This window comes from Gymnodraco acuticeps, unplaced genomic scaffold (genome assembly GCF_902827175.1).
Source record: "Gymnodraco acuticeps unplaced genomic scaffold, fGymAcu1.1, whole genome shotgun sequence".
Taxonomy (NCBI): Eukaryota; Metazoa; Chordata; class Actinopteri; order Perciformes; family Bathydraconidae; genus Gymnodraco; species Gymnodraco acuticeps.
In genome coordinates, this window is record NW_022990021.1 from 4,289,064 (window position 1) to 4,314,814 (window position 25,751).

Here is a 25,751-nt window from a genome sequence, read left to right on the forward strand (position 1 = left end):
AAATGCTTTTCACAAACATCAATGAAGAGGATTTCACACCACACCAGGGGTTGTAGTGTGTAGAAAACATAATCTCACTCCAAATATATTCAACATTTGGTTTCCAGTCCAGAAGGAACACTCTCCAAGGTTCTCTTTTTCCAGCAAGTTAAACTTCAGTATGTTGCACAACTTGCCTCCACTAGTATGCAGGGATCAATACACTTGGATCAATTCATCAGCGTTTATTTTCTGTCACTGTAGTCCCCAGCTGACCGCTGTAAGAAGATCCATGCAGGAGATGAAGTCATTCAAGTCAATCACCAGACTGTGGTGGGTATATTATCATGAAAGTGTGCATGTGTGTCTGTGTGTGTGCGTGTGTACTACGATATCTTCCACATTTGTTATAGATGTTGTGTGCATGTGTTTGAGAGCATAAAAGTGCACTTCTTTAACATAAACAGTGAATTTACATTTCTCACATAGGTATGGTTAATTGAATGGTAAAGGACGATTCCTTTTATATATCCACATTAATAACTCAATAATTTGGCTTATTGAAATCTTTGTTTTACTTTACCTTCTGTCGAATCAGGAGTTGACTCCGGTTGCAATTATCTGTCTAGAACTTTGTAATGTCTGTTTACATCTAAAATACAGATTGTGCCCTTATTTGACAAGGTGCAAATGCACAAAGCATGTTGCATTGCAATTAAAAAAAATCAGAGCCTCTAATCTTCTCTGCACCTCTTTTTGCATTTTGATCAGATCTCAAGTCAATCCGGTAAATTACATTAAGATTGTGTGTTTGCCTTAATTAGAATTACTTAAAGATCATAGAGAAAGAGCTGGGAACAACACAATATTTTGATGACTTCAGAGTAGCCATTTTAATGTGTGTGGAGTTTTGTTATTTACAAATATCCTATATCAACAATGTTGGCATGGTTTAGTAAACAAAAGAGAAGAGAGAGATATTATAAGATGCTTTTGTTTTCAAATTGAAGGGCAGGTTATATCATATGACAGCTCTAAAGATAGACTTACCACCTCCACACCCACTTGATTTGCACAGAAGACTCAACAAGCAAGATCTAATCACGACTTGGACAGAACTCAAACTGCAAGCTGAATACAAATATAATGCTGTGATTGTTGTTCATTATCCAGATAATTATAACTGCAAGCGGTTACCCTCTCAAATCCACAGGTGGGCTGGCAGTTACGCAACCTAGTCGGCTCGCTGAGGGCAGATAAAGGCGTTGTGTCCCTGACCCTGAAGAAGCGTCCACAAAGCACGCTCAGCTCTGCTCCTGCTCTGCTGAAAAACATGCGCTGGAAACCCCTAGCACTGCAGGTGGGGCGAGCTCTACCTTTTATAGACTTTATTAAAACACTGCACTGGCCCACATTACTCCCCGAAGCGTTCCCACTCCCCACACAACTGCAGCCAAAGCGTGTAATTAGGTCAGAATTCTGTGTCTCAGAATGGTGTTGTTTGCCAGGTGAACACTGGCATGAATGGTAGGAGAGAATTGATGGCCACCTCCACACATATTCCCTGTGCGCCCGCAATTATATAATGGATATCTGTAATTAACGCTGATTATCAGGAGGAAACATATAGGAAATCAATTATCCCCTGCTCTGCATCTGTGCATGGTTCACTTTTTTACAGTTTTTTCATAAGCCTGTCTACTAGAAATTATTTTATACTACTAATTTTACATACATTTTAAAGGCAATGTAAAACCTACCTACAAATATGTTTTTGTTTTCTTGTACAGATTTTTGTTGGTAAGGCAAGGCAAGTTTATTTATATAGCACCTTTCAACACAAGGCAATTCAAGGTGCTTTACAAAAATGAAAGACATTCAGACAAAGGTATTTACAAACAGTCATTAAAAAGAAAAGATAATAAAAGAAACATTAAAAGAAAAAATACATGAATAAAAAGTACATGAATAAATGAATGCTAGTGTGGCATCCTTAGACAACAAAATGCTTAATCAAAGAAGTAAACATTAATTTGTTTGCCTAAGCATAGCCATAAAGTTGTCAATCATCTTTTACTTGTGTCAATCAACATTATGCAGATACACTCAGTAAGTATCTGTATATTTGTACGACATGGCAGTTGTGTTCATTAAAACTGTTTTTGTCAATGTCTGACTGCATAAGAAACACAAGAGGACACGTTGTAAACAAGCAGTTTAATCCAAAACACTTTATAAGGAGCTACAGTACAACCAAATATAATGGCATCCCAAATGTCTGAACTGAATAAAATTAAAGCAGTTTAAGTTGTTCTGTGAAATTGTTTATTCAGTACAATTTGGCCAAATGTAATTTATCTAACCCAGTGTTTAGTTTAAAACCTGTATCTTGCATCAGATTTATTTTTAATGATTTCACCACAACCTTAGCAAGTTTGTTCATTATTGGCAACCAAACATTCTAAAGGTTTAGCAGCTAAGGCTGCTCTAACTGCCACTGTGGTACATAAATGGCTTGGGTTTATTTTGCCGTCAGTTGGTCAGCAGCGTTATGTTTTCAGGTTGTCAGCCTGTCCGTCCCAATCACGTGAATGCTTATTAACTTCTTTGGGAAATGTCTTTACATTTAGCAAAAACGACACACAGGGTTACACTAATTACATTTTGGTAGTCAAAGTTCAAGGTCACTGTCACGTCTGTCCCATTCCTCGAGAATGTGACATATGAGGAACGATTGGACTTAATTACTTCAAATGTCATTGTGACATTGTCACATTGTGACATTGTCATGTGACATCATTAAACTTTCTTTTTGGCTATAAATCAATAATTAATATGCTTAAAACTTACACTGGACACTGGCACCTTGGACCCATTACTTCTGGTGCGCTTGTCACATCAGCTACCTTTTTTTATGAACTGTCCTCCAACATAAGTATGTTTTTGCCCCCTATTGGTCTGGAGTGCAACTGCCCAGACACTTGCTCAACAACAACAACTGAAACCAGCAATATTGGCACCAGATTTATTTAAAAACAGATTGCAATCATGGTCAAGTTCTTTTGATAATTTCTTAATAAAACTGATCAATTTGACGCATTAAAAATGTCCATAAAAGTGTATCAAAACAGTGACAGAGAAAATGAATTGTCCTAACCATAGACTCCTTTGCCTTCTGCAGCCAACCAGAAGCCCAGGCAGCAGTTCTGCCACACCCTCAGACACACCCACCAAGAACTCCGCCATCCAGGACCTTTACATCCCCCCTCCCCCTGATGAGCCATACACACCCAGGTACGCTGTAGTCTTAGAAAGAAAAAAGAGTGACAGCAAAGAGGAGTTTTGACTTTAATGTAAATTACTTTGCCTGTAAATCTGCCTTGTCCGTAACTGTAGAGATGAGACAGGAGTCTTGCCGGGGGATGAGGCATCTCGTAACCAAAGTAGCGTCAGTGTTGCTAAGCGCTCTGAGTCACCAAACTCCTTCCTGGATCAAGAGTCTCATCTGCGAGAAGAGGAGGAACCTGTGTACTGCACCACACCTACATATGGTACGCTCCAGTGGTGAGAGATTGGGTTTAATCTAATTCTGCTGCATTGAGCCACTTCAGAAAACAATCATGAGGCTAAGAACCCATCTGCTGTCCTCAGGCGGTCCATGAAACATTTAAAAAAAAAAAGTGATGAAGTTCTACATTGTAGGTTGTGGAATAATACATAAAACCTTGCCAGAAACCTTGTATCACATATCAGAATACATCTCTAATTTAAAGGTGAATATTAAGTTGTATTATTGTGTTTACTTGTAGGCAGGCTGAGGCCCATCTCCATGCCTGTGGAGTGTAACTGGGTGGGCAACTATGAAGATCCAGCCAAGCTTAACAGAGAAAGTCGCAGAGGTGAGTGGTGGCGTGTGGAGTGTATATGTGTGTGTTCCCCTGAAAAGCCTGTTAGATTCAGTTAAATGTTCCCGTTTCTCTGCATTACCAAGAGATCAGTGTGTGTGGAGATCAATGCACCTCCATCCTTTTCCTCTAATTCTCCCTGTGATTAACATCATAGAGGAAAGAAGTGGGGGGGATTAGAAGGTAAGGAGAGAAAAAAGGAAAGGTAGACAGTTGCTACAAAGGCATAGAAAATGAAAGGCAGCCATGAAGGGAGAAAGAATAAAAGAGAGGAAGCGAGACCTCCACCTGAATCACTCACGCAGTTGCCATGGCGACGCTGACAGCAGCTCTTCTCGGTGTCTCACTTTGCTCTGGCCGCTGCCTAGCAACCAGGGGAGGACAGGGTTGGATCCGTGAGGAGAGAGAAGAAGTGAGACCTGAGTTTCCTCCCCCGGTGGGACCGCTGAAGAGGTAGTTGGTCGGAAAAAAATATGTAGACTTAGAGTCAGTGAACCAGAACCAATTCAATAAACACTCAAGTCACACTTAGACACACATGCGTGGACATGTTCTCTCACAACAGCATCTTGATGGTGGAAAATATGGAACCATCAGTCCACCTAGCATATCTCAATAAATACTCTCATCAAACTTAGTACAATTCTACAATTTGACACGTTTTAAGCAACCAACTATTTTCTGGTAAGCAACATTTTGGGATTGAATTCCTCTTAAAGGTCACATATCATGCTATTTTTAGGCAATAGCATAGGTCTCAGGCTACCACTTTACAATAAGACTACCCTTATAAAAGGTTATGAATAGTTTGTAATTCATTTATTAATTAGGTTGTGAACACTTTATAAATCATTAATAAGCTTTTATAAGACATGAGATAAACAGGGCAACTGTGACCGGTTGCTTGCCAAATATTGAGCCCACATGTATCTGTACTGCTAAATCTTATATTGGCTACTTATGGCGCATTTCCACTGCAACGGGGTAGCCCCGTTTAAGCGTCCCTAAGCGTCCTCGCTCAGGCCTCGGGCTGCCTCGCTGGCCGTCCGAGGCCGTGGCGCATTTCCATTACAGTTTAGGACCTGGGGTAGCAACGCAGTGTAGGCGGGGCGATCGGCTTTGTTTTTGTTCACATTTCGAGTTGTTCCGTCGAGCTCCCGCTGGATTTGATCATCCCCAATGAGATGTAGGAACGTCGTCACCTCCTCGGTCGACCACGGTGTGCTTTTCTTATTAGACGTAGCCATTTTTGTAGCTCATCCGTTTACAAAATGCTGTTTATAAAAATGCTGCAAGCTTGCTTCTAAATATATATGCGACGCTAGGGATGAACTCGCGTGCGATCTTGTGACGATTCTCTCTGACCAATCAGCAGTCGAGAGTGTTGACGTCACTAGTTCAGCCCTGGCCCTGGTCTGATAGAACCACGATTTTATGGGGCCGGAAAAAGAGGGAAAAAGTACCCGCTAGCCGGTACTAGGCTATATGGAAAGGCCACCAAAAACTGGCCTGGCCGCTTGAGGACGGTTAAGGACGCTTAAACGGGGCTACCTGCTGCAGTGGAAATGCGCCATTAGCTTACTTCATCTTATTCATCAGTAGGGATGGGTATCGTTTGAAATGTATCGATTCCGATTTCGATTCCGGTTCTGCTTATCGATTCCGGTTCTTATCGATTCCCCGTTTCGATTCCAAAATTGTAAAATAAAGAGGTCAAACGTTTAGATAACAAAAATATATTTATTCTTAAAAGCTTTAACTGAAATTGTTACTAAAAAATATACATGCAATACAAATGTATTGCACAATAGCTGTGCTTTATTTTAACTGAGCTATGCCTGTGGCAAGCTATTAACAGGCATTACACTTTGCCTTTTCTTTTTCTTTTTTAGTGTAGTGGAGCCTCACTTCAGAGTGTTTACCGCGACCTATCTTTGGTGTTATGAAGTGACTGAGCTCGTGAAATGTCTACGGGAGGGCGGGGGAGCATCGCTGCGGGGCAACTGTGAACCTCTGTCGCCTGTCAGCACAATTTTTATGATGCCGTTTAAAAAAATGAAGGGCGGTGCCGGCCGTCAGCGTACCGAGCCGGCCGTCAACGGCCCGCTGACGACCGGCCGTTCTGTGATTCTCCAGGTCCGCCCTGTATTCCACCGGGTCACCGCAGCACCGCGGTGCAGACGGACCCGCTGGAATACAGGGTCTACCGCGTTTAGGAACCGTTAAGCAGAACCGAAATTGTGTATTTTGTATGGGTACCCGGTACCCGGCATTTTCTTATCGGTTCTCATCTGGAACCGAGTTTCGGTTCCCAACCCTATTCATCAGCCAGCATCCTTGGTATCTGTTGTTCACTGAGTTGATTCTCGCTAAGTAGCCAATATAAGGCTTAGTCATCTTGCCAAATAGTGAGCCTGTGTTGATGTATGAAAACTATGTTAGAACTGGTTTATAAATGGTTCTTAATGATTAATAAAGTGTTTACAACGTAATTCATAACCTAATTATAAACCCTTTATGAATCCCTTATAAGGGTAGTCTTATTGTAAAGTGGTACCGGTCTAAGATATATTCAAAAATATAAAAAACATGTCTAAGTGTTTTGGTCAAAAAACCAAACAGATCACCCATTCTAGCCATGCCTCTTATTCCTCTATTTCTCTTCCTGTTCCAAAAGTGCTGATTCTGGGTATAAACAGGTATCTCTTGAGAATGAGACCCTGTGTCTCAATGAGATGTTCACCTTTATAATTAAAGGCTAAATACAAAATAAACAAAAGCTTCTTTTTAGCTTATGCCGGCTCATGCGGGACATGGCAGATATACTGTCTAAAATGCTGCGGTGATGAAACGCAAGGATTATTAGATCAAGGATTATTTCTGAAACAGTATGGAGCTCAAAGGCTTTCTCTCTTGCCGGTTATACCGCATGGTGAGTTCCTTTTTATTTCCTGCTTCTTCACACACATGCTCTCTGCAGTACAGTTTAGCTCTGATTGTTAGCGATGCTAATGTAAACACCGATCATAGTACGTCCAAAATAGTTGGGCATTCTTTCTGATAGCAACGTTTCTGATGGTGCTGTTGGTCCGCCGCCGATTTGATGTCATATCAGTGGAACATCTGGATCAGCTCCGTTGTACCCCTATTTTTAGCGTTTGGGTACCGAGGAAAAGAGAGAGGGTTTTATTTTCTGACGCTGCGTGAGTTCCCTGACGCACACATATTTATATATAAAAGATATAAAAAAGTGCATTTTGCATGATAGGTCCCCTTTAAGAAGTGATGCATTTAAAGTTAATTTACCCTCAAATTTACCCTCAAAAAAAAAATTTTTAAACATCAACAGTTATTTATCTTTTAGAGAAACTATTTTGCCCAAACAAAGATAGTTAGAGTGTGTCGTTCTCAAACAAAAGGTATGTTTTCATGCATATTGATTGACATATTATTATATACATTATACAGATTGATGTGTGACACAAACTAAACGTTGACTAAAACTGTGTACTATAGTTCTCACTTGTGGTCCAAAACGTACTTAATGAAGGGAAGTGGGAATTGATGGGATGCATGTCAACATGTCAATATCCTTGAGGCAAGTTAGTGTGACTTTTTGTAACTTTCATATGCATTGTTTTTGAAGGCAACAAACAATTACCTTTGTATTGTTCTGTTATTAACAATGAACAGTCACAAACATCTTATCTTAGAGATGTGCATTTTCCAGTGTATATTTGATCTGAAGACATTTGTTCTGACATTTTTTAAATAACTGTTTAGCTCAGGAATAATGTAGTGGTTAAAGGTGAAAATCTATGTTTTAAGTGTTTGAGTGACACATATTGGCACTGTGATATATTTGTAGATAATAATGTCTACAGTATATTAACCCAGCTGAGACTCATGATAGGTAGAAGTAATGAAGAACATAAGACAGAATATCTAATATAAGATCAATACCTAGTGTTTCGAATTTGTTGTTTTGGTTAACAGTAAAGTCAACCTATCCATATGTGAATTCGACACATTTTGACTTTAGGTTATTTTGTGCTGATTTGTTTGGATGATTTCACAGAAGCGTCCCTGATGCGTTACGTGGGAATCTCCGGCGTGGACGAGAGGACCAGCTCTGAGGACTACTCCTCCCACACGGCTCGCCCAGGCAAACGGACCAATGACACGGCCAAGCGTGCAAAGAGACGGAGCCACCACAGCCAAAGCCCCTCCCACTATGTCCTGCAAACAAATCAAAGAGATTCCCCACCGAGAGAGCCGGCCTCAATTTATCATGTAAGTCACTTGTTTTTCTCTTTTTTATAACCATTATTTTTGATTTACAACATATAGGCCAAGGACTTTCAACTGTTTGTTTATAAGAACTTAAACAATTGTAACATCTTTAACACATCTAGTACACAACAGGTGATGCTCCACTGTTGAGGGAATATTTCGTTTTTTAGTATGCTGGAGACAGAAGAGCTTAAGAAGTACTTTGTATTTTTAAGATTTTCCCCCAGAAATAGAACAAGTTTACACTTATTATTTTTGCTGCTCTTGGACAAACAGGACTGATGTCACTATAACACAACATATTATTTGTCGCTCACCGCTAATAGCAAAGAGCAGTTTTCTCGGCATGAGCACTTAGCATCAAATATGTAGCCACAAATTGATAAAGCAAGAGTCCTACCTGCATTCGAATATTGAAAAATAAAGTTGATTCTCCGTTATGTTGCATGTAGTAGCTTTAAAATGTAATTATGTAGTTGCATAATGTGGCTCAAATAAGGGAATGAAACTCAGCTGCCTCCCTGAAGTTAAAGCTCAAATGAGGTTAACCTATCTGTTTTGTTTTGATGCAGCCAGCCATTTTAACCCTCGTGAAAAAGTGTGATGTGTGAATGCCAACGTGTTATTACCCCCTGTCACGTTCCTGGCATCTTTCTGCCCTGCCTGTCAGTCCAAGCTCAGTTCGAGGCAGTCCATTTGGCCGTTGGTGACGTTATATGTCTTGACAGCAAATTAAATGTGTTTCCATGTGTGTGTGTATTTACAGTGTGCATGGTTGCTGCGATGGCAGATGGCGTGTCAGTGGGTGTGGGCGGGCCCATGTCATCTGTCTTGCTGAGCGTGGGGCTGTGAATGGCAGAGCTCCAGGAGTGGTCAGGTTGTGACATGTGTAATATTGTTACATCAGAGCTGATCTGTTGCCCCATCTGACCTTTCGAGGGAGGTCACATCTCAAATATGCTGACCATGTGAGTTTCATATTATAGACGAGAGGTTTTGCAACTTACAAATTATATTTGTACATGTTTAATGTGATATACACTTTCCAAGCATTTCCATTTACCGACAATGTAATCTGAGAAATCATAGAGAAAAGACACTCCATAGACTTTGAGAATTTATCTCAGAATCGTTTGGAGTTTTCTTTGGAACAAAGTAGTCCAATCATATTTCTCTGTACATCCATTGGTAGGATACAATCAGGATTGAATGGCTAATTTGGCACTTTTAATTGGATTCCCTTTAAGGCGCCAAATTACCTTAATGTGAACAGATGCTCAAAAACAGGAATGTAGCCCATGCTCGGTGCCTATACAGACCTGAAAACCCCTGTTTTACACGTTTGTCCTTCATGTTTTGCTTGCTGAAATGTTCTGTTTTAACCCAGAGGCCCAGTGCACACTTTCTCTCTTTTTCTCCATCACCTGAATATCATACTGTGCTAACCCCCCCTTCCTGTCCCTTTGTTCTATGTTTAGAGGTGTGAGAGTTCTTAAGTCCTCCATAAGGTCAACTTTGCCACCCCAACAAGAGTACCTGTCAGTGTGAGACAGAAAGATAACGAGGGAAAGGGTTTTCCTTTGTATTTAAGTGTCTTCTTTCTCTTCTCGTCCTTGCTCGCGATTATCTGTCATCTTTTATATCCCATGATTCTTTGCAGTAAACAAAGGGCACTGATTCATCTTGACAGCTCTCTCCCCATCTCACCCTCCCTCTTGTTCTGTTCTTTTGCTCTTAGACATACCAACAGTCCTCCTCTCTGCAGTCAAAGAACAGGAAGAAGACTAAAGGTAAGCGGAGAAGACGCCTGTTCAGTTTCCTTTTTTGGAGAGCCATATCACAGTCCTACACTCATTTACTCTTGCGTAGAAACATAGATGAATGCGTTCACTCCATTTGTAACAATTGTGATATATTTGCATGTGCAGCCGACCTGGTGCTTGAAGACTCTCTGGGTAGCAATTAATTGAACATAACTATTTAGAAATGCTCAATCGAACACAGGGCCTATCATTACACATGGAGATATGTTACTTGGACCTTTTATTGAGAGTCCATACCATGGTCCACAGAGTTGAAAATACAGTTAATAATTAACCATGTATTGACATTGCAATCATTTATACCTCTGTGGTTGTCAAATGTTTATCATAATAATTATAAAAGCATTAAAGCAGGGTTAGGGAGTTTTTTGGTAAGGGCAAAAAAATAACTGAATCCAAAAAAACAGCCCCTCTCTCTGCCCTAACCCCCTACCACAAGACTAGCATGGGCATATGCACATGCTTCATAAAGTAATATGTACTATAGGGGAGAGTGGTGTAAGATGAGCCAATTTGTACTTATGTTGTCCTCTAGGGAAGGAAACATTAGATGGAAGTCAAATGACAGCAACAACCTTTACTTCAGGATCTCTTCTGTCAATCAAAAGTATACTGTAATAATCTATGGTAATAATGCATCTATCACAAAGGGCCATGGAAATATGACTTCTTAAAAAAACTGGTCTTGTGGCTTCACTTAAGTTGATGTATTGAACCATCTAGGGCAGTTTTGGGATATATATTTTTTAAATCCTCTGGAGCAGAGAGATGAGCTGTGGATTATTGTTATTGATTCATGCATCAGTGTGTTTTAGGGTCAAAAACACTAAACTCACAACTTAAAATGAAAGCGTTTAGTTTATTTAATAAAAGAGCACATGTTCAATGTGAAAAGTGACAGTAGATATAGATTAGTTGCAATTTGGTTTTTCACCTTGAATTTCAGTACGATGGTAGGGGAAACACTGATCTACATGGATTTTGCTCTGATGGATTTTCCACCCTTGCCCTCAGTGGCTGCTCTCTCCATCTCCTCAGTCTTTCTCTTGGACATTCTTGGCATGAAGAATTTACAAAGTAAAACTATGTTAAAATAGCATTTTATACTACAGAGACTTAACTTTAGCGCCTCATGGGGGGTTAAGCTCAAACACTGGTTCAGTTTACCCCACAGCATGTGGCTCACTTTTCCCCAAAGCCACTTTTTGGGAAAAAAAAAGCTGTCTAGCTTAGTCATTCATGCTTATCATTAGCTAAATGATTCACATGGTTTTACACCATGATAAATAACCAACATGTTTATTACATATTTTTAGACCTGGATAAATGTGGTTTGACATAACAATAATTATACCTGCCATGTTGAAAATGCACTAAATGTACTTAAGCAAAACATGATTTATTGTGAAAAAAACACATTTACCACTTTAACCAGTGATTCTCTCCATCACAGCCAAATATAAATGATGGGTGCTTCCTGAATGTATGATCATATGACCACAAATGTGCACAGTTCCCTAGATAAAGGGAGTGGGTCAACTTACTCACTGGCTCATTTTACCCCACTCTCCCCTACTATTCATAATCCCCATTGTGATGTGATCCTGACATTGTTATGAACAGACAATTATAATTGTTTTGTTTTATTTCAATTAGTATAACAACATTTTATCTTCATATCTATATATTTACTTTTCTGATATCTACAGAAAAACAAATGCATTTTGAATGTTTTATTGTATATGCTGTATTTGTTGTTTGTTTCGCCAATACATAACCTTCAAAATAATGTAAAAAGGTAGAGAGAGCCTTTAACCGTCACTGTTCAAAAGCGATACTCAAAACTATCTTGTGAATGAATGATCAGATATGGATATTTTTAAATATGAATGCCCTGAAATAACCTTTGAGTGGCCAGAGTCTGCCTTGAGTGCAGACGTCAGAGGAAGTGCAGACAAGTTTTCTCTCAGTACATTGGAACAGTTATTATGAAAAGTTTGCCTAATGAGGCTGCATACAACTGCCGATCTCAGCTTTAAGTCTCCACAACATCAATTCATAGTGAGGAAAAATCTTTTTGATCACATTTTTGTGCTGAGAACCAATTTGCATTTAACACATCATGCTCATTACTCGGATTTCCACGAGTCCAGACCAAACTGCAAGGCAAGGCATCTTTACATCTTCTACATACTGTAAAACTAGTCCTGTTGACTACGTTATTTTAAGTTTGATATCTTCAATCAGACAAGATCATTGTTCAGGTCATTGGTATGTTTAATTGTTTGTGTTTAAGAACATTTTAAATCCCCTTAATCCTTCTGCTTTTGTTTTGATGGTTTTACTCCCTACAGTTTGTGTATTCTCTCCAACTTCCTGGTATCAGTTTATTGGCCTCTTTGCCCAAAGTTATTTTTTTCAATCACACTATCATGAATCAACATGTTGGAAGTGATTTTCCTTCACTTGTTTTACCATCTGCCATCGCGAGAAGCTTTGGAAGCTTTAGCGCCATCTGCACGTTTCCGCGCAACAGCTTTGTTTGTTTACAGCAATTAAACCAAAGTTTGAAAATGAATGTGATGATTATTATTTAGTAATTGTTTTAAGTGCTTGGAGTAGCCCCCTTATCAAACATGTAATGATATACTTGTTATTCTTTTTGGTCCTTGTCTGAGACAGTGGCTTGAATGAGAGTCTCTTGAAACCGACATTACATGTGGGATGATATCTTTAATTGTGGAGCTGCTGCAAAGAAAATAGTTGGAAAAATCGAAGACACCTTTGCACATTTTCAGGATGTAGTTAACTCTTTATCAGAGAGTATAACGTACGTTAAGACTTCAAGCTTTTCACACTGTTCGAGCTTTGGTTTGTAGTAGAGGGTTGGTTTTTTTAAGAGATACATTCCACAGAGATCTTTCCATTGCTCTAGGTCAGTGTTTCTCAAACTTTTTCATACCAAGGACCACTTAACCAATAAAAAAACACTCGCGGACCACCTAACTCTACAAATATCAAAAAACACATCGTTTTTCTAGAACAGATTACAACTCGCCTGAAAATAGTACAAACAAGTGGCAACATGTCTAATGAAGGTGTTGCGATGGGCTATATCATGGAATCGAAAGTGAAACTTAACCTCGGTCCATTGCAGAGATATTCCTGCGAGAGTGCGGAAAACTTAAATGTATTTATTTATTTCAAATGTGAAATGTTACCAATATACTCACGGACCACCAGTGGTCCGCGGACCACACTTTGATAAGCACTGCTCTAGATAAAAGTGGGATATTGAATTGCTTTTGCATTTAATGTTGTTAAACTTTTGCACAATATAAGTTTCTCTGCAGCCGTAACCGGGAGACAAGTGTGTTGTGAAAAATGTTACAGTGCTTTTGTGCCAGAAGTAAAGATAATTTTTATTAAATACCTCTTACCTTACTGCAGTGCAGCTGTGTTCAGTCAAACCCAGAGACTAAACTGTTAGCTAGAATTATTGCACTATTAGGATGTGGTATTTTATAACTGTTTTTATTCACACTACTTTAAGAGATTGAGCACTTACAAGCCTGTATCTTGCTTTGAATTCTCACTTATTTCATTTTTCTGATTTATATTCCTGTCCGTCATGCATCCTCTGTGTTGTTACAGGAAGAAGTTTGGCCTCTCTGAGTCGGAGGCGTGTTTCCTGCAAGGCGCTGGGCAGAGGAGACTGCGAGGGCTGGCTGTGGAGAAAGAGAGATGCGAAGGGTTACTTTTCTCACAAATGGAAGAAATACTGGTTTGTTCTGAAGGACAACTGCCTGTACTGGTACATCAATGAGGAGGTGAGTCATGTTTTTTATTTTTTATTATCTTTTCCAGCCTCTTAGTTAGTTTTTGTTTTGAAACTGAAATATATTTTAAGTAGCAGTCTTCAACAAGTGTCACGCACTTCATAGTTTTTAAGAGTGAATATGAAACAAAGAGCCAATGATGACATTTTTCTTTGATTTCTGCTTTGGGTAACTTAAATGGAGCTATGGACTATTTTTGGTTTTTAGTTAGTTTAGGTAAAAGTTTAAGCTTAACCCATACCTTTAATTTATTACCAAATACCTGCAAAACCAACATCTGCCTCAGCCAGATTTTCTGTTTGATACTAATTAGCTATTGTTAACATGCTTACATAACTGAGATGGTCACATTTGAGCATTTAGCTTAAACAACAGAGCTCTTGCTATCTATGGTATTTACAGCAATACACAATAAATCCTTGGGGAAAACCAGCAAGATGTTCCCTGCGCAACTGGTTGAGGTAAATCCATTAGCATTCCATAACAAATTAGCTTGAGGGTTTAGGATTGGGATGGGTCATTGTTCAGAAAATAAGATCTGATGAGAAACGTCAAAGTGTGTCTACATGCTATCCCTTAATTTAAACCACACTACTGTTCTTGGCAAGAAACCCTTTCAGCTGGTTAAGGTTAATGCAATTGATTGAGATGACCTCAAATGACCTCGAATGATTAAAGTTAGGGGAGGCGTGTGGTGCAGTGGGTTGTGCGTTCATGTTCGGATCAGGGGGTCACAGGTTCAAACCCCACTGCAGTCAGCATGTCGTTGTGTCCCTGGGCAAGACACTTCACCCCAAATTGCTCCTGTGGGGATTACCCACAGTATTGAGTATGTAAGTCGCTTTGGATAAAAGCATCTAACAAGTGACATGTAATGAGAAACGTCAAAGTGTGTCTACATGCTATCCCTTGATTTTAACCACACTACTGTTCTTGGCAAGAAACCCTTTCAGCTGGTTAAGGTTAGTGCAATTGGTTGAGATGAGGCATTGACCTCAAATGATTCAAGTTAGGACATGTTTGTTTCAAAAGATGTAGGAGGCTCATGTGACTTGTTTTGTGTCAGTTTGCGTTTCCTTGAATCTCTACAGGGGAAGTGTGAAATGTTACCACAACCATAGAGCCACAAAAGTCATATTTATGCTGAAAAAACCAGATTGTAAGGAACATTTTCCTTAATTTCTTTCCATTGGCTTATTATATATATATATTTCTCCTATTATCTTGTATTTATCTTTTAGGATGAGAAGGCAGAAGGTTTTGTCAGTCTTCCGGAGTTTAAGATTGACCGTGCCAGTGAATGTCGCAAGAAGTAGTAAGTGTGCTACGAAAACATTGCCTATTGAATTCATGTGTTTACTCCATGTGCAGTTCTATGCTCTCCTGTATACATGTGTCCCTGCACAAATAACCCATTTAATTCTCTCATATCTCTAGTGCTTTCAAAGCATGTCACCCCAAGGTCAAGAGTTTCTACTTTGCAGCAGATGGAGTGGATGACATGAACAGGTAAAGCAGCATGGACCACACATGGATGAAGGTTATGCAAAAGTGCAAACTCCCTGCTGGGTGGCATTTGAGCAGTTTCCTGTTAACTATCCACAAAGCACTAAACAACAAGGTTTTTTTCTTGATGAAGAGAAGGCCTGATATCAGTGATGTGTATGAAAAACATCATTTTCAAGATATGTTTGCATACAGTAGAGGCTCAAGTTTCCACCTGTGCAGAGAACTGTGCTGCAGTTTCAGAATCTACAATAGATAATTTAACCCAATATTTTTACAGTATTCCTCAATAGGTTAAATTGCAGTGGAAAGCTGTAACACGTTCTTGCAATTTCTTGGTAGAAATAAGTGTTTAAGCCCTTTGTAATGACTTATTCATGAACCTTTTGAGAAATGTGCTTATCCACTTTCTAGCTTGAGGTGAGATAAGAAGAAGTAATAGGTTAGCTAAGGTTCTCATTACAACCTTTAGCAGGTAAGAGCTAGCCTTCCTAAAATAAATCACAAATTCTTGTTTTTTTAAGATTAAACAAACACAATATTTATTCAAGATTAAACAATCAAACTATAAAAAGAGAGTTGATGGTAGGTGGATATGTTAGCTTTATTAGGACGAAGCCAGGCTAGCTGTTTCCAGTCTGTATGCTAAGCTAAACTAAGCTTACCGTCATTCATGTTATCAATCGTGTCATTTAATTATTGTCAGAAGCAAATTAGCAAATGTCCCAGAGCATTTAACTATTTCTTCATAATGGATGTTATGTGAAAATACAGTATGTGTGATTCACTGCAGCAGGCTGTTCTTCCGCTCTGTTAGATGGCTGAGTCGTCTCAATATGGCTGCCGTGGGCCACGCAGAGCGAGAGAGGATACGTCAGGAGCAGGGTGAGTTATTATATGAGATTAGACATTACAATGGATGCATAGATGGTAGTTCTGACTGTCCATGTGTGGGTTTCCTGAAGATTACTGGAGTGAGAGTGAACATGAGGAGGAAACCACCTCCAGCCCCAAACAGGACAGTCCCCCACCTCCATATGATACCTACCCACGGCCTCCATCAGTGAGTCACACACACACACAGCCGTATTACACACTCATCTGCTGTGCTTGAAGGCAACAATTGAGCTCAGTGCGCTTCCCCAGTTTAAGTTATTGCAAATTAGACTCAAGGGAGTGGTGTGGCACAATTTGGTGTAATTGATGCTATACATTTCCCTCATACTGCTTTGCTCCACATTATATGATTTGTGTTTTCGAAACTAGGATTTCAAACTACAGCTTTTACAATGCTGTTTTCAGTCAAATAGGCACACACAAGATAATAATATTTGAAATCCTAATCATTAAGTGCCATAAAAACCCTTTGGTGGTTGCCTTTTCAACAAAAACACATTACTTCTTTTGCCTTTCTGTTGTGTTTATTTTTTTCTCTTTCAAATAGGCTACTTATTCAATGATAATTTTAACCCTTCGTCAGATAAATTCATTTTGTCAAGAGTGTCATTACAATTGATTGAGACACCATTTTATTCTTTCCTCTTTCTCGATCAGATGAGTGCCTATATGGAAGGCCGAACTCGACTGTCTTCTACAGAGACGTGTCGTTCTCGCTCTTCTCAGGAGGACTTTCTCTGTGGCGACCCCCCCGGGTTGGCTGCAGAGCCACAGTACCACCCTGGCTCTCTAGGGGGAGGCACTACACACAGTGGGAGGAAACCAGGGGGCAGCAGCAGCAGCGACATGCAGTACAGATGTGATACGGTAGAGGTGTGTCTTGGTCTATCAAAAGTGATATATCACAACAATTCATATTGTGCGCCCTCTTCCTTTAGCACCACCATCAGGCCAAACTGTAGCTGTCTTATATCCTAATTTAGAAAATGAACTCAATATGAGATTTGAGAGTTGAACACAATGTAATTAAATTAAGTTATTGCCACACAAAAAGCTGATTCATCCTACCAGTAGGGACTACCAGTAGAGATTGGATTTGAACTACTACTTTTGTTCCTGACAGAATGTGACTACCAGTCTCTTAATTTTAATGTGTTTTTCATGGAGTGAGTGAAGTGAAGCATCTACATCAGAATAATTTGTTTTGTCAGAAAGAATTGTACGACTAAAAAGCTTTTGTGAATAATATATGAGCGCTTTCAAACTAGAGTGTTTATAGCGATCCCCAGTTACTTCCTTGGGTCCCAAGTCATCAATGTCTGCACAACTCTAAATACATTAAACAATACATTTACAATGACTCTTGGATAATGCTGGTCAAAGAGTTACCATGATACACATGGATGTTTTTTCTCTTTTAGTCTATAATCTGGTCAGTCAGAAACTCTACATAAGAATAAGACGCTTATAAAATGTATGACTAACATTACTGATTGTCTCCGTTACTGTTTGTCGTAGTACCGATCCAGTCCCGCAGGGGGCAGCAGTGAGATGGGGTCTCCGGGCCGCTCTACCTCGTCTCAGAGACGTTCCTGGCAGGACCTGATTGAGACACCGTTAACTGAGGCGGGACTGCACTACCTTCAAACTGGACCTCTAGGTAGCATACAAACCAGAAGATGAATCCAAGACTAGTTTTTAGATAAATTGCTTGAATCGATATTATTTTAGCGTGACAGAGCTCCGGCTTGTACCTCTCCTGTGTTACTATTAGATTCAGGTCACAGAGCCTGATATAGCCGGATATTTGACACTGATAAATAGATAGGGCAGGTTTGCTATCACTGCTGCCATTTGCATCATTGGTGGTCTTCCTCCAAAGAGAGCATTGCTCCAATGAGAATATAACACACGATATATGTTTAAAAATGTTGTGTTTGTCTCATAATTCTGCACAAAATGTATTAATTGAAGAATTGATGAAGAAGGTTTATGTTGGATAATAAACATCCTTAGTTGTTTCTACTTAATATTTTTCTTAATAATATTTAAGATATATCTGGTGTGAGTTCTATTTGTACAGATTTGATGTGTGTACAGAGCTCTATATTCTCAATAAGCAATACAATCAAAAGCTAATTGTTTATGTTGCTTTAAAAGAACAAAAACAATTGAACTTTGTTGTTATTTCTTATCTCTACGTTACAGAGGACGCCGTGTTTGCTGAGCCTAGTCCAGTAATCGGGAGTATGATGGCCGGAGCTGTTTACACTCTTCCTGCTCAGAGGAATGTCCCGTTGCCCATGGCGATGACAAGGCTAATTCCTATGGCAACCAAGGGAGGGAAACCCCGCAGTTTCACATTGCCACGAGATAGCAACCTACACACACTCCTCACGCCCCCTGCGAAAGAAGAACAGCAAACACACAACAGTGAGTAATCAGGAACATACGTGTACTGTGTTACCTGTGGATGGATAGAAGAAGAGATAGAGTACATGTAGCTTTGCGTTGTGTGGGCGGATGGATATCAGGAAAGAGCAAAAAAGGCAGAATGTGTCTCACATTGACTGACAGCCACGAGAGACTGAAAAAAGTACTTTTTTTTGTTGAAGATGTTGACGTCAGTAAAGGTGCAATAAATAAAAACTCTCTCAGGCAGGCACATTTCCATTTAAATCATCAGTATCGAGTTACATACACTCCAGTAATACACTCATCTAATGAGGCTAATGAGAGAACGGTGCCAAGATGAGCCCAGCGGCGTAAAGAGAGAAAAGTGCCAAACTAAAATAGTAAACAATTCAATATAATATCCATGTGAATTTTCATTTCCTCAGTCTAGCAGAGGAAGAACTTTTTCATCATTAATAACATGTCATTATTCAGTAGAAGGGTAATTGAGGTGTGCTTCTGTCCTCCAGTGGTTGCTGTGAGATACAACACAATTTCATATTCTGACGCTCTTTAGCTCTTAGCTTCAAAGTATTTGACAACAGTAAATTAAATAGCGCAGAAGGGTTTAAATCATTATTAGGTGTGTGATTTGGTCTTTCTTTCGACTGTGTGAAGGCGGCAGCGAGGGTGCATCCCTGGGCGACCTGTTCCGAGCGTGTGAGCAGGGCGGGGTCTGTCCACTGGGTCGGGGGTCAGACTCCAGAGGTCAGTCAGAGTGCAGGCAGTCCTTCCTCCGACGGGCCGCAGACCCTCAGCTCAACGAGCGCCTTCACCGCCTCCGCATCCTGACATCCACCCTGAAGGTTGGTTCACCCGCGTGCAGGACATATACAAACATAAATGTGCATAAACACACATAAGCATATATACTGTATAGACCAAAGCAAATTCCTCATATGTGTAAACCTTGTTAATAAAAAACGATTCTGATTCTGATATACAGTACATGGATTTGTATCACTTAAGCTGCTACACCAAAGTAAGAATTAATTGGCATTTTCAAATGCACTTTGACGTCGTTGATATTTTTTATGCAAATCAAATCTGGTAAGATTTTAATTTAGGTTATGATCAATAAGATTTGGCGACACAACGCATTTTTTAACAAAGTCAAAGAAAAATGAATACAGCCAGGATGTTCTGATGAAACTGCAGCTCCTGATCTAACATCTCACAATGGCTGCTCCCACTTGTTGCATTACTTCCTGCAACATTTATTAGAGAAACTTTGGCAAATAAGGCTTAAAATGACCATTTACTGTCAACATCAATCCCGGCGACAATTGATTCGCTTCTTGAATGCTTTTTTTTTATGTAGTCGTTTCTGAAATAATTATCTATGGTCAGTTGTGTATCAACTGCCCCTAGATAATAACCAGTACACAAACCGGATCAAACCTCTTTTTTTACATTTGATGTGAATTCTTAGCTGTAACCCACAATGATTTTTCTGACCATGACATTTGTACACATCTTTATACACACTGTCTCTGTCTTTTTACTTTGCGTGGTGTCAACTGTCCCAGTCTGTGTCCTCGGTTTGGTTTGCTTGTTATACCGCCATGTGGCATTTTGCTATAGGAACAGTGGTAATGTTTCGGGGCTGGGTGCCTGTGAATGGCTTTTTTCTGTGGCTGTTTTCCATTTTGTCTCTATAGAGTTTGTATCTTTGTTGTTTCTCCATTTACGTGGGCGGGAATGTGGGCAAGGGCCTTTGTTGCTTGTTCGTGTAGCTACAACAGCTTTTTGCAAGGGTCTGTGACTTTGTTAGCCCGTGTCTGATGATTCAGGTTGGGAGGAGGAGCTTACATGTTTGTCCCCTGTCTGGCGTCTCTCTGGCATACACTACGTTTTTTGGGGAGAGTTTTGGATAAAACGTCTGTCAAATAATGAGAGCATAAAGGAGACAGCATAGTCCTTCATGTGACCCTGGTAAACCATAAACTGCTGTTTGCAAAGTATGAGGTTGTGTGTGTGTGTGTGTGTTCAGGCAGCAGTGACTTATCCGCAGTGGTTGCTGTGGAAACAGCAAAGGAACATTTTCTCTCTGTCTGTAATATGCCGAAATTGAACTGAAACAACAAACTACAATCTAGTAGTGGAATGGTTCGCTGCATATTTACTCACATACTGTACTTAAGGACAGATTTGAGGTCATCAATTAATCAAAAATACTTTATCAGTCCAAGGGAGAAATACGATTTTGTGAGCATTGCACCATATTCTTATATGGTTAGATTATATTACCTATATATTACCTATATATATATATATGATATACACTTATACACCATACTTTTGCTTTTACTTCGATTGTCGATTTCAAAAGAAAGTGTTATAGTTTTACTTTACTACATTTACAGCTTGAGATACCTATCAAATTATATTTTTTCCATACAAAATACATAAAATGCTTATACAATATGATGTCAATTCTTATACATTATATAAATTAAGCTACTTAACAGTGTTTATAGGTGCAGTTGGAATAATTAGTTGATTTTTCAGTTAGTTGATTGACAGGAAATAACTGGCAACTATTTTATTAGAACCCAAACCAGTACTGGCTCATCTAAAGAAACAAGTGAGTGATCATAAATAACCCTTCCATATTTCACGAAAAAGCATTTGAGTAGTTGTAGTTGTCAAACTCTCCAGAATAAATTATCTCAAATCAAAATGTGAAAAATCCTTAGTGAAAAAATGTGTGAGTTCTTCCCAAAACTTAATGTATCCCATTAAGTGTGTGTCTTGCTTTACGTGTGTCTGCGTTTAAAAGTTTAGTGCTTAGAATTATAAAGCACGAGAAAATGACCCCACCCCCTTCCTGTGTTTCTGCATCCCCCCCATAGGACAGGGAGGGGGAGCTAGCGCTGATTGACAGGCTGTTGACCAATCCCCAGCTGTCGTCGGCAGAGTTCCAGGAGTGGAAAAGAGCCTATCAGGAGCTGTTCTCTCAGGAGCCAGACTCGACCACTGAATCAGACCCCGGCCCGCCCCTCACCCCCTCACTCTCTCACACACACTCGTACATTGAGACCCACGTCTGATGAGTTAACACACACGTTTGAGTTGCTCCGCAAGAAGCAGATGTTTTGATGTGACAGGGTTGCGATCAGTGATGGACTTTGTTAAAAGAGGAGAGTAAGGTCTTGAAATCCTTATACGCTTTCAGCTGTCAAAGTGTCAAAGTTCAACATGACAACTTTCTGAGAAGAAGCCTGTGTGGCCCTCATGTCACATACATCTATGAGCTGATTGGTTAAGCCACTCCGGCTTGAACCATAAACCGATTATTACATGTTGGCTTTTGTGCTCTTTAAATACTTACTTTAGACAATTTTCCTCAGTTTGTTTCTCCTGATGGACAGAGACCAGAAAAGTATATTCATGAGCCACCATTACCAGTATTTCAAAATGCTTGTTGTGCCATGTTTATACCAACTGCACATAGCCTCATTAACAGTCTAATAGCCACAGAGTGACATGCATTGTATTCTGTCAAGCCTTATACTTGATGTCTATGATTGTCTTTTCTGTACAGTGAGTATTACAACATAGAGGATTAGCACAGGGTTTTTTCAATTAATTAGTCTCAGTTTCTATCTTGTTATAGAGACTTTAGTTGTGCTGGTTTGGTATAATTACGTACTGTACTTTGCTGGGCTGGACATGAAGCATGCACATTCAAGAGCCTCCTGGTATAGAACCCATTTAAAGGAAAAGTCTACCCTAAAAACTCTTTAAACACCGCTTTCAAACAGCCAGTAATTACTTGTTTTCTTGCACAAAAAGGATATGAGGCCAGTTTCCGTATCATACTGTCACTTAATGTTCACTGTCAGTATTATTTTACTTCAACCAAGTTTTGTTAATGGTAAAATCTTGATCATTCATTTAATTTAACATCAACCTCCTTTAATTTTTTTCAATGTCTTTTTTACATCTTTTTGGAGACTGCAACAAGATTGATTCTTATCTAATTTCAGTCTATTAGACTCCTTTCTTTTATAAAATAAAAGATGCAATTTTATATTTATACGGGCAAAAAAGGAACATATTTGAATTGTCTAATTCATACATTACATTTCTCATATTTACTCATATTGCCAACCCACATAACCTATTCATTAACACAATGTATACTGGAGTCTGTTGAGGTAAAATACAAAGTTTGAACACCATGATATTTTTTTGAATTTGTATTTCATTTTAGAAGGCCCCACTTGAGTGCAGACAAGATGGCATGCATTTTACATGCAGGAAATACTTTCAAAGGGGACATTTTTTTTAATATAATTGTTTGCTCTAATAGGCAACCTTACTTTAACACTTGAAATGTGGTTACCATGAGAACTACAATTTTACGAGTCAACATAAAGTGGATGGTTTATTCCGGTTGTCATAGAAAGTCATCCTATGAAACACTTAACCACTCTTAATAGGCAAAGAAAATCACAAAATAAGTCCTAAAAGTTTCTGAACATCCACGATTATTCATATTTGATATATAATATAACGGTGTCTCTTGGGTGAATTGTTCCTTAGATACCATTGGGCTCCTGCATTCTGCATGCCATTAAGAGAATATAAGGACATGTTTGCATAGGAAATGAAATATGGAGCTATTAAAAACATATATCAGTTTGTTATTTGTACGCTGCTGCCAAGTGTCTCAATACTCAGAGACAATGCACAAAACTATGAAAGCAATCTTACACACACAAATAGAGACAAGCACACACAATAATAAACACACATGTTGACAGTTTGAATGCTCTATCTGTGCTGCTGCCAGTAGTTGGTTGTAGTAGCATGTCTTTGTTGTAGAATGTAGATAAACATGATATTCCTTTTCTGTTTTTGTGTTTGAAATCTCTAGATACAGTAGGTCTCTCTTTATAGAGTGCAAACTAAGTGTCTTGGATAGTGTTCTCTAATTATATCAGTCTTTTTGGAAAGTTGAGTAAAGATTATTTAATCTATGTTCAATTTATAAATTACAGTAAAATAACAGTATTCATTTATCATTCTAACTGTTCTGTCGGAAAGGGGTGGATCAATAAAATGTGGTCGTTTGGATAAGGGTGTATTTGTGGTTTGTTTTTGCTTCAGTGAAAGAGAGGAGGTTGACAGGATGATGAGCACCAATAACAGCTGTTGTATCTTCTCTGTCAACAAGGGAGGAAGAGAGCGAGTCAATGACAAACCAAATCCTTTGGTTTAGAAACTCTACTCTGCTGCTTCTCCCAATTGACCAATCCTAATCCCTGCCAATCCGTCAATAGTACCACAGCTGAACGAAACTTGGGCCACTGCAATACAACTTTTCTAAAACCTGCCTCATTGAGTTGAACATTTTGTCACTATAACAACAACTTCTGACACAGTTTTAAAGTGATTTCAGACAGGGAGTGATTGACTCACCTAGTAGTTAATTTTCATGATGGCGTGGGCGCGTGACACTGTCCCGCTGCCAAAGTAGAAATTAGCTTGTTTTTTGCCACGAGCAGTGCAAGTACTACCTGTCTATTCACATCTTTACAGATATAGTTACACTTGGTGCATGCAATACCAAAAAGATTGAAGATGTGAAGCACACGAAAAAAGTTACTTACATTAACTGTAGTGACAGAAATATATCTATGTAGATCAAAAGGAGACTGTAATATTCCTCAAATTATATGCATTTTACTTTCCCTCCAACACCATTCGAATTAATTTAGATTCAGACCCAGAACATAGGCTCAGTAGCTGACATCGACAACAGAAAATCCTCAAAAATGCTCAAATATCTTTAAGAAAGATAACTAAGGGTGGATGCTGTTGTACCAACAGTAATTGCCTTCTGTTTTAGAATGAGTTACATAACAAATGTAGATCTGTAAATAAAAGGATGCTACTGTCTTCAGATAACTCAGGTTATTGAAATAGAGATACAGTAAACAGACGGGGATCTTATCACTTTTGGAATTCAGTTTTATTGTTTTTTATGGTGAATTTGTATTTTTAACAAAGCTTTTTGTCATTTTTAGATGTTCTTTTACATAAGTATGATAATTACCAATGTGAATATTTAATTGTTGAATGCTGTAAAAAAAAAATACAATCAAATAGAGAAAATGTATAACCAGTTGTCTGTATGTTTAATTTAATAACTTTGCACATTCAAGCTATGATACAATATTTCCGACTTCAATATTCTCTACAGGATGTATAACACCCAATTAATTTTGAATCCAGCATTACCTTCAAACATATAAAAATGATGACGATATTTATTATGTATTTGGTATTTAGATTAAATAGAAGAAAGTACAACGTTCATGAATAAAGAACTCCCTGCAGGTACCAAGCTATTACCCACAAACTTGCATATGATTTTTTTGCTTGAGCTTTTTCCATTTGTTTGTCAGTGGAAATGGAAAACAAGACTGAAAAATGTATCTTGATATTCTTGGTTTGCTTTTATTTCTCTATCCATCATTAATAAATCCTAAATGTTTCAATACTAGTAAATAAACAGGAATGTCACATGCATCTAACCCTTATCTTATATTACAAATTCAGCATAGCTTTGCTGTCAAGATGTCCTCCCCCACCTTCATCCTTTTATCTACTGTTTTGACTTTTCTATTCCCTCTTATATGATGATAGCCTCCTCCGCAGCCTGGCTCAACCTTTTCCTGAATTCTCATTTGTTCGAGAATTCAATTCCCTCCTACTAAATCTGTTTACCCCTCCTCTGCTTGTTCTCATAATCCCCTTTATCTCTCTCCTTAGCTCTTGTTTTTTTCTCCTCTTAGAACACTGTCAAAAAACCCCATAACCTTTACCACCTTTCCCTGTTGCTTGTCATTTTTGGTGATCTAGGACATTTTATTACACAGATTAGGTTATTTTATATAATATATAGTTATATTACCAATCTAATCATCATTATCTTATTTCTTTATCATTTTTAGTTAGTATTTAAGATGCCTACTGTTGTTTTAATAATTATGAATGACTGAATACAAATGTAAATAGGAAAGATAGACATTCATTGGCTG

General features: G+C 38.8%; 1 protein-coding gene across 3 annotated transcripts in view; it reads left to right on the plus strand.

The window, feature by feature from the left end:
• Nucleotides 1-25,751, plus strand: part of cnksr2a (connector enhancer of kinase suppressor of Ras 2a) — an 81,752-nt gene that overhangs the window by 37,189 nt on the left and 18,812 nt on the right. The window contains exons 8-24 of one of the 3 annotated variants that reach the window (XM_034214008.1): nt 244-312; nt 1,193-1,339; nt 3,161-3,273; nt 3,376-3,530; nt 3,789-3,878; nt 7,963-8,177; nt 9,916-9,967; nt 13,655-13,830; nt 15,081-15,154; nt 15,277-15,348; nt 16,163-16,230; nt 16,311-16,408; nt 16,900-17,115; nt 17,761-17,902; nt 18,451-18,675; nt 19,315-19,502; nt 21,552-24,024. In XM_034214008.1, the coding sequence (XP_034069899.1) occupies nt 244-312; nt 1,193-1,339; nt 3,161-3,273; nt 3,376-3,530; nt 3,789-3,878; nt 7,963-8,177; nt 9,916-9,967; nt 13,655-13,830; nt 15,081-15,154; nt 15,277-15,348; nt 16,163-16,230; nt 16,311-16,408; nt 16,900-17,115; nt 17,761-17,902; nt 18,451-18,675; nt 19,315-19,502; nt 21,552-21,749 (2,298 nt within the window). In that variant the 3' untranslated portion in view covers nt 21,750-24,024. Of the gene's footprint in view, nt 1-243; nt 313-1,192; nt 1,340-3,160; nt 3,274-3,375; nt 3,531-3,788; nt 3,879-7,962; nt 8,178-9,915; nt 9,968-13,654; nt 13,831-15,080; nt 15,155-15,276; nt 15,349-16,162; nt 16,231-16,310; nt 16,409-16,899; nt 17,116-17,760; nt 17,903-18,450; nt 18,676-19,314; nt 19,503-21,551; nt 24,026-25,751 lie in introns of those variants that run through there. The other 2 variants (XM_034214010.1, XM_034214009.1) reach the window with 2 other exon arrangements.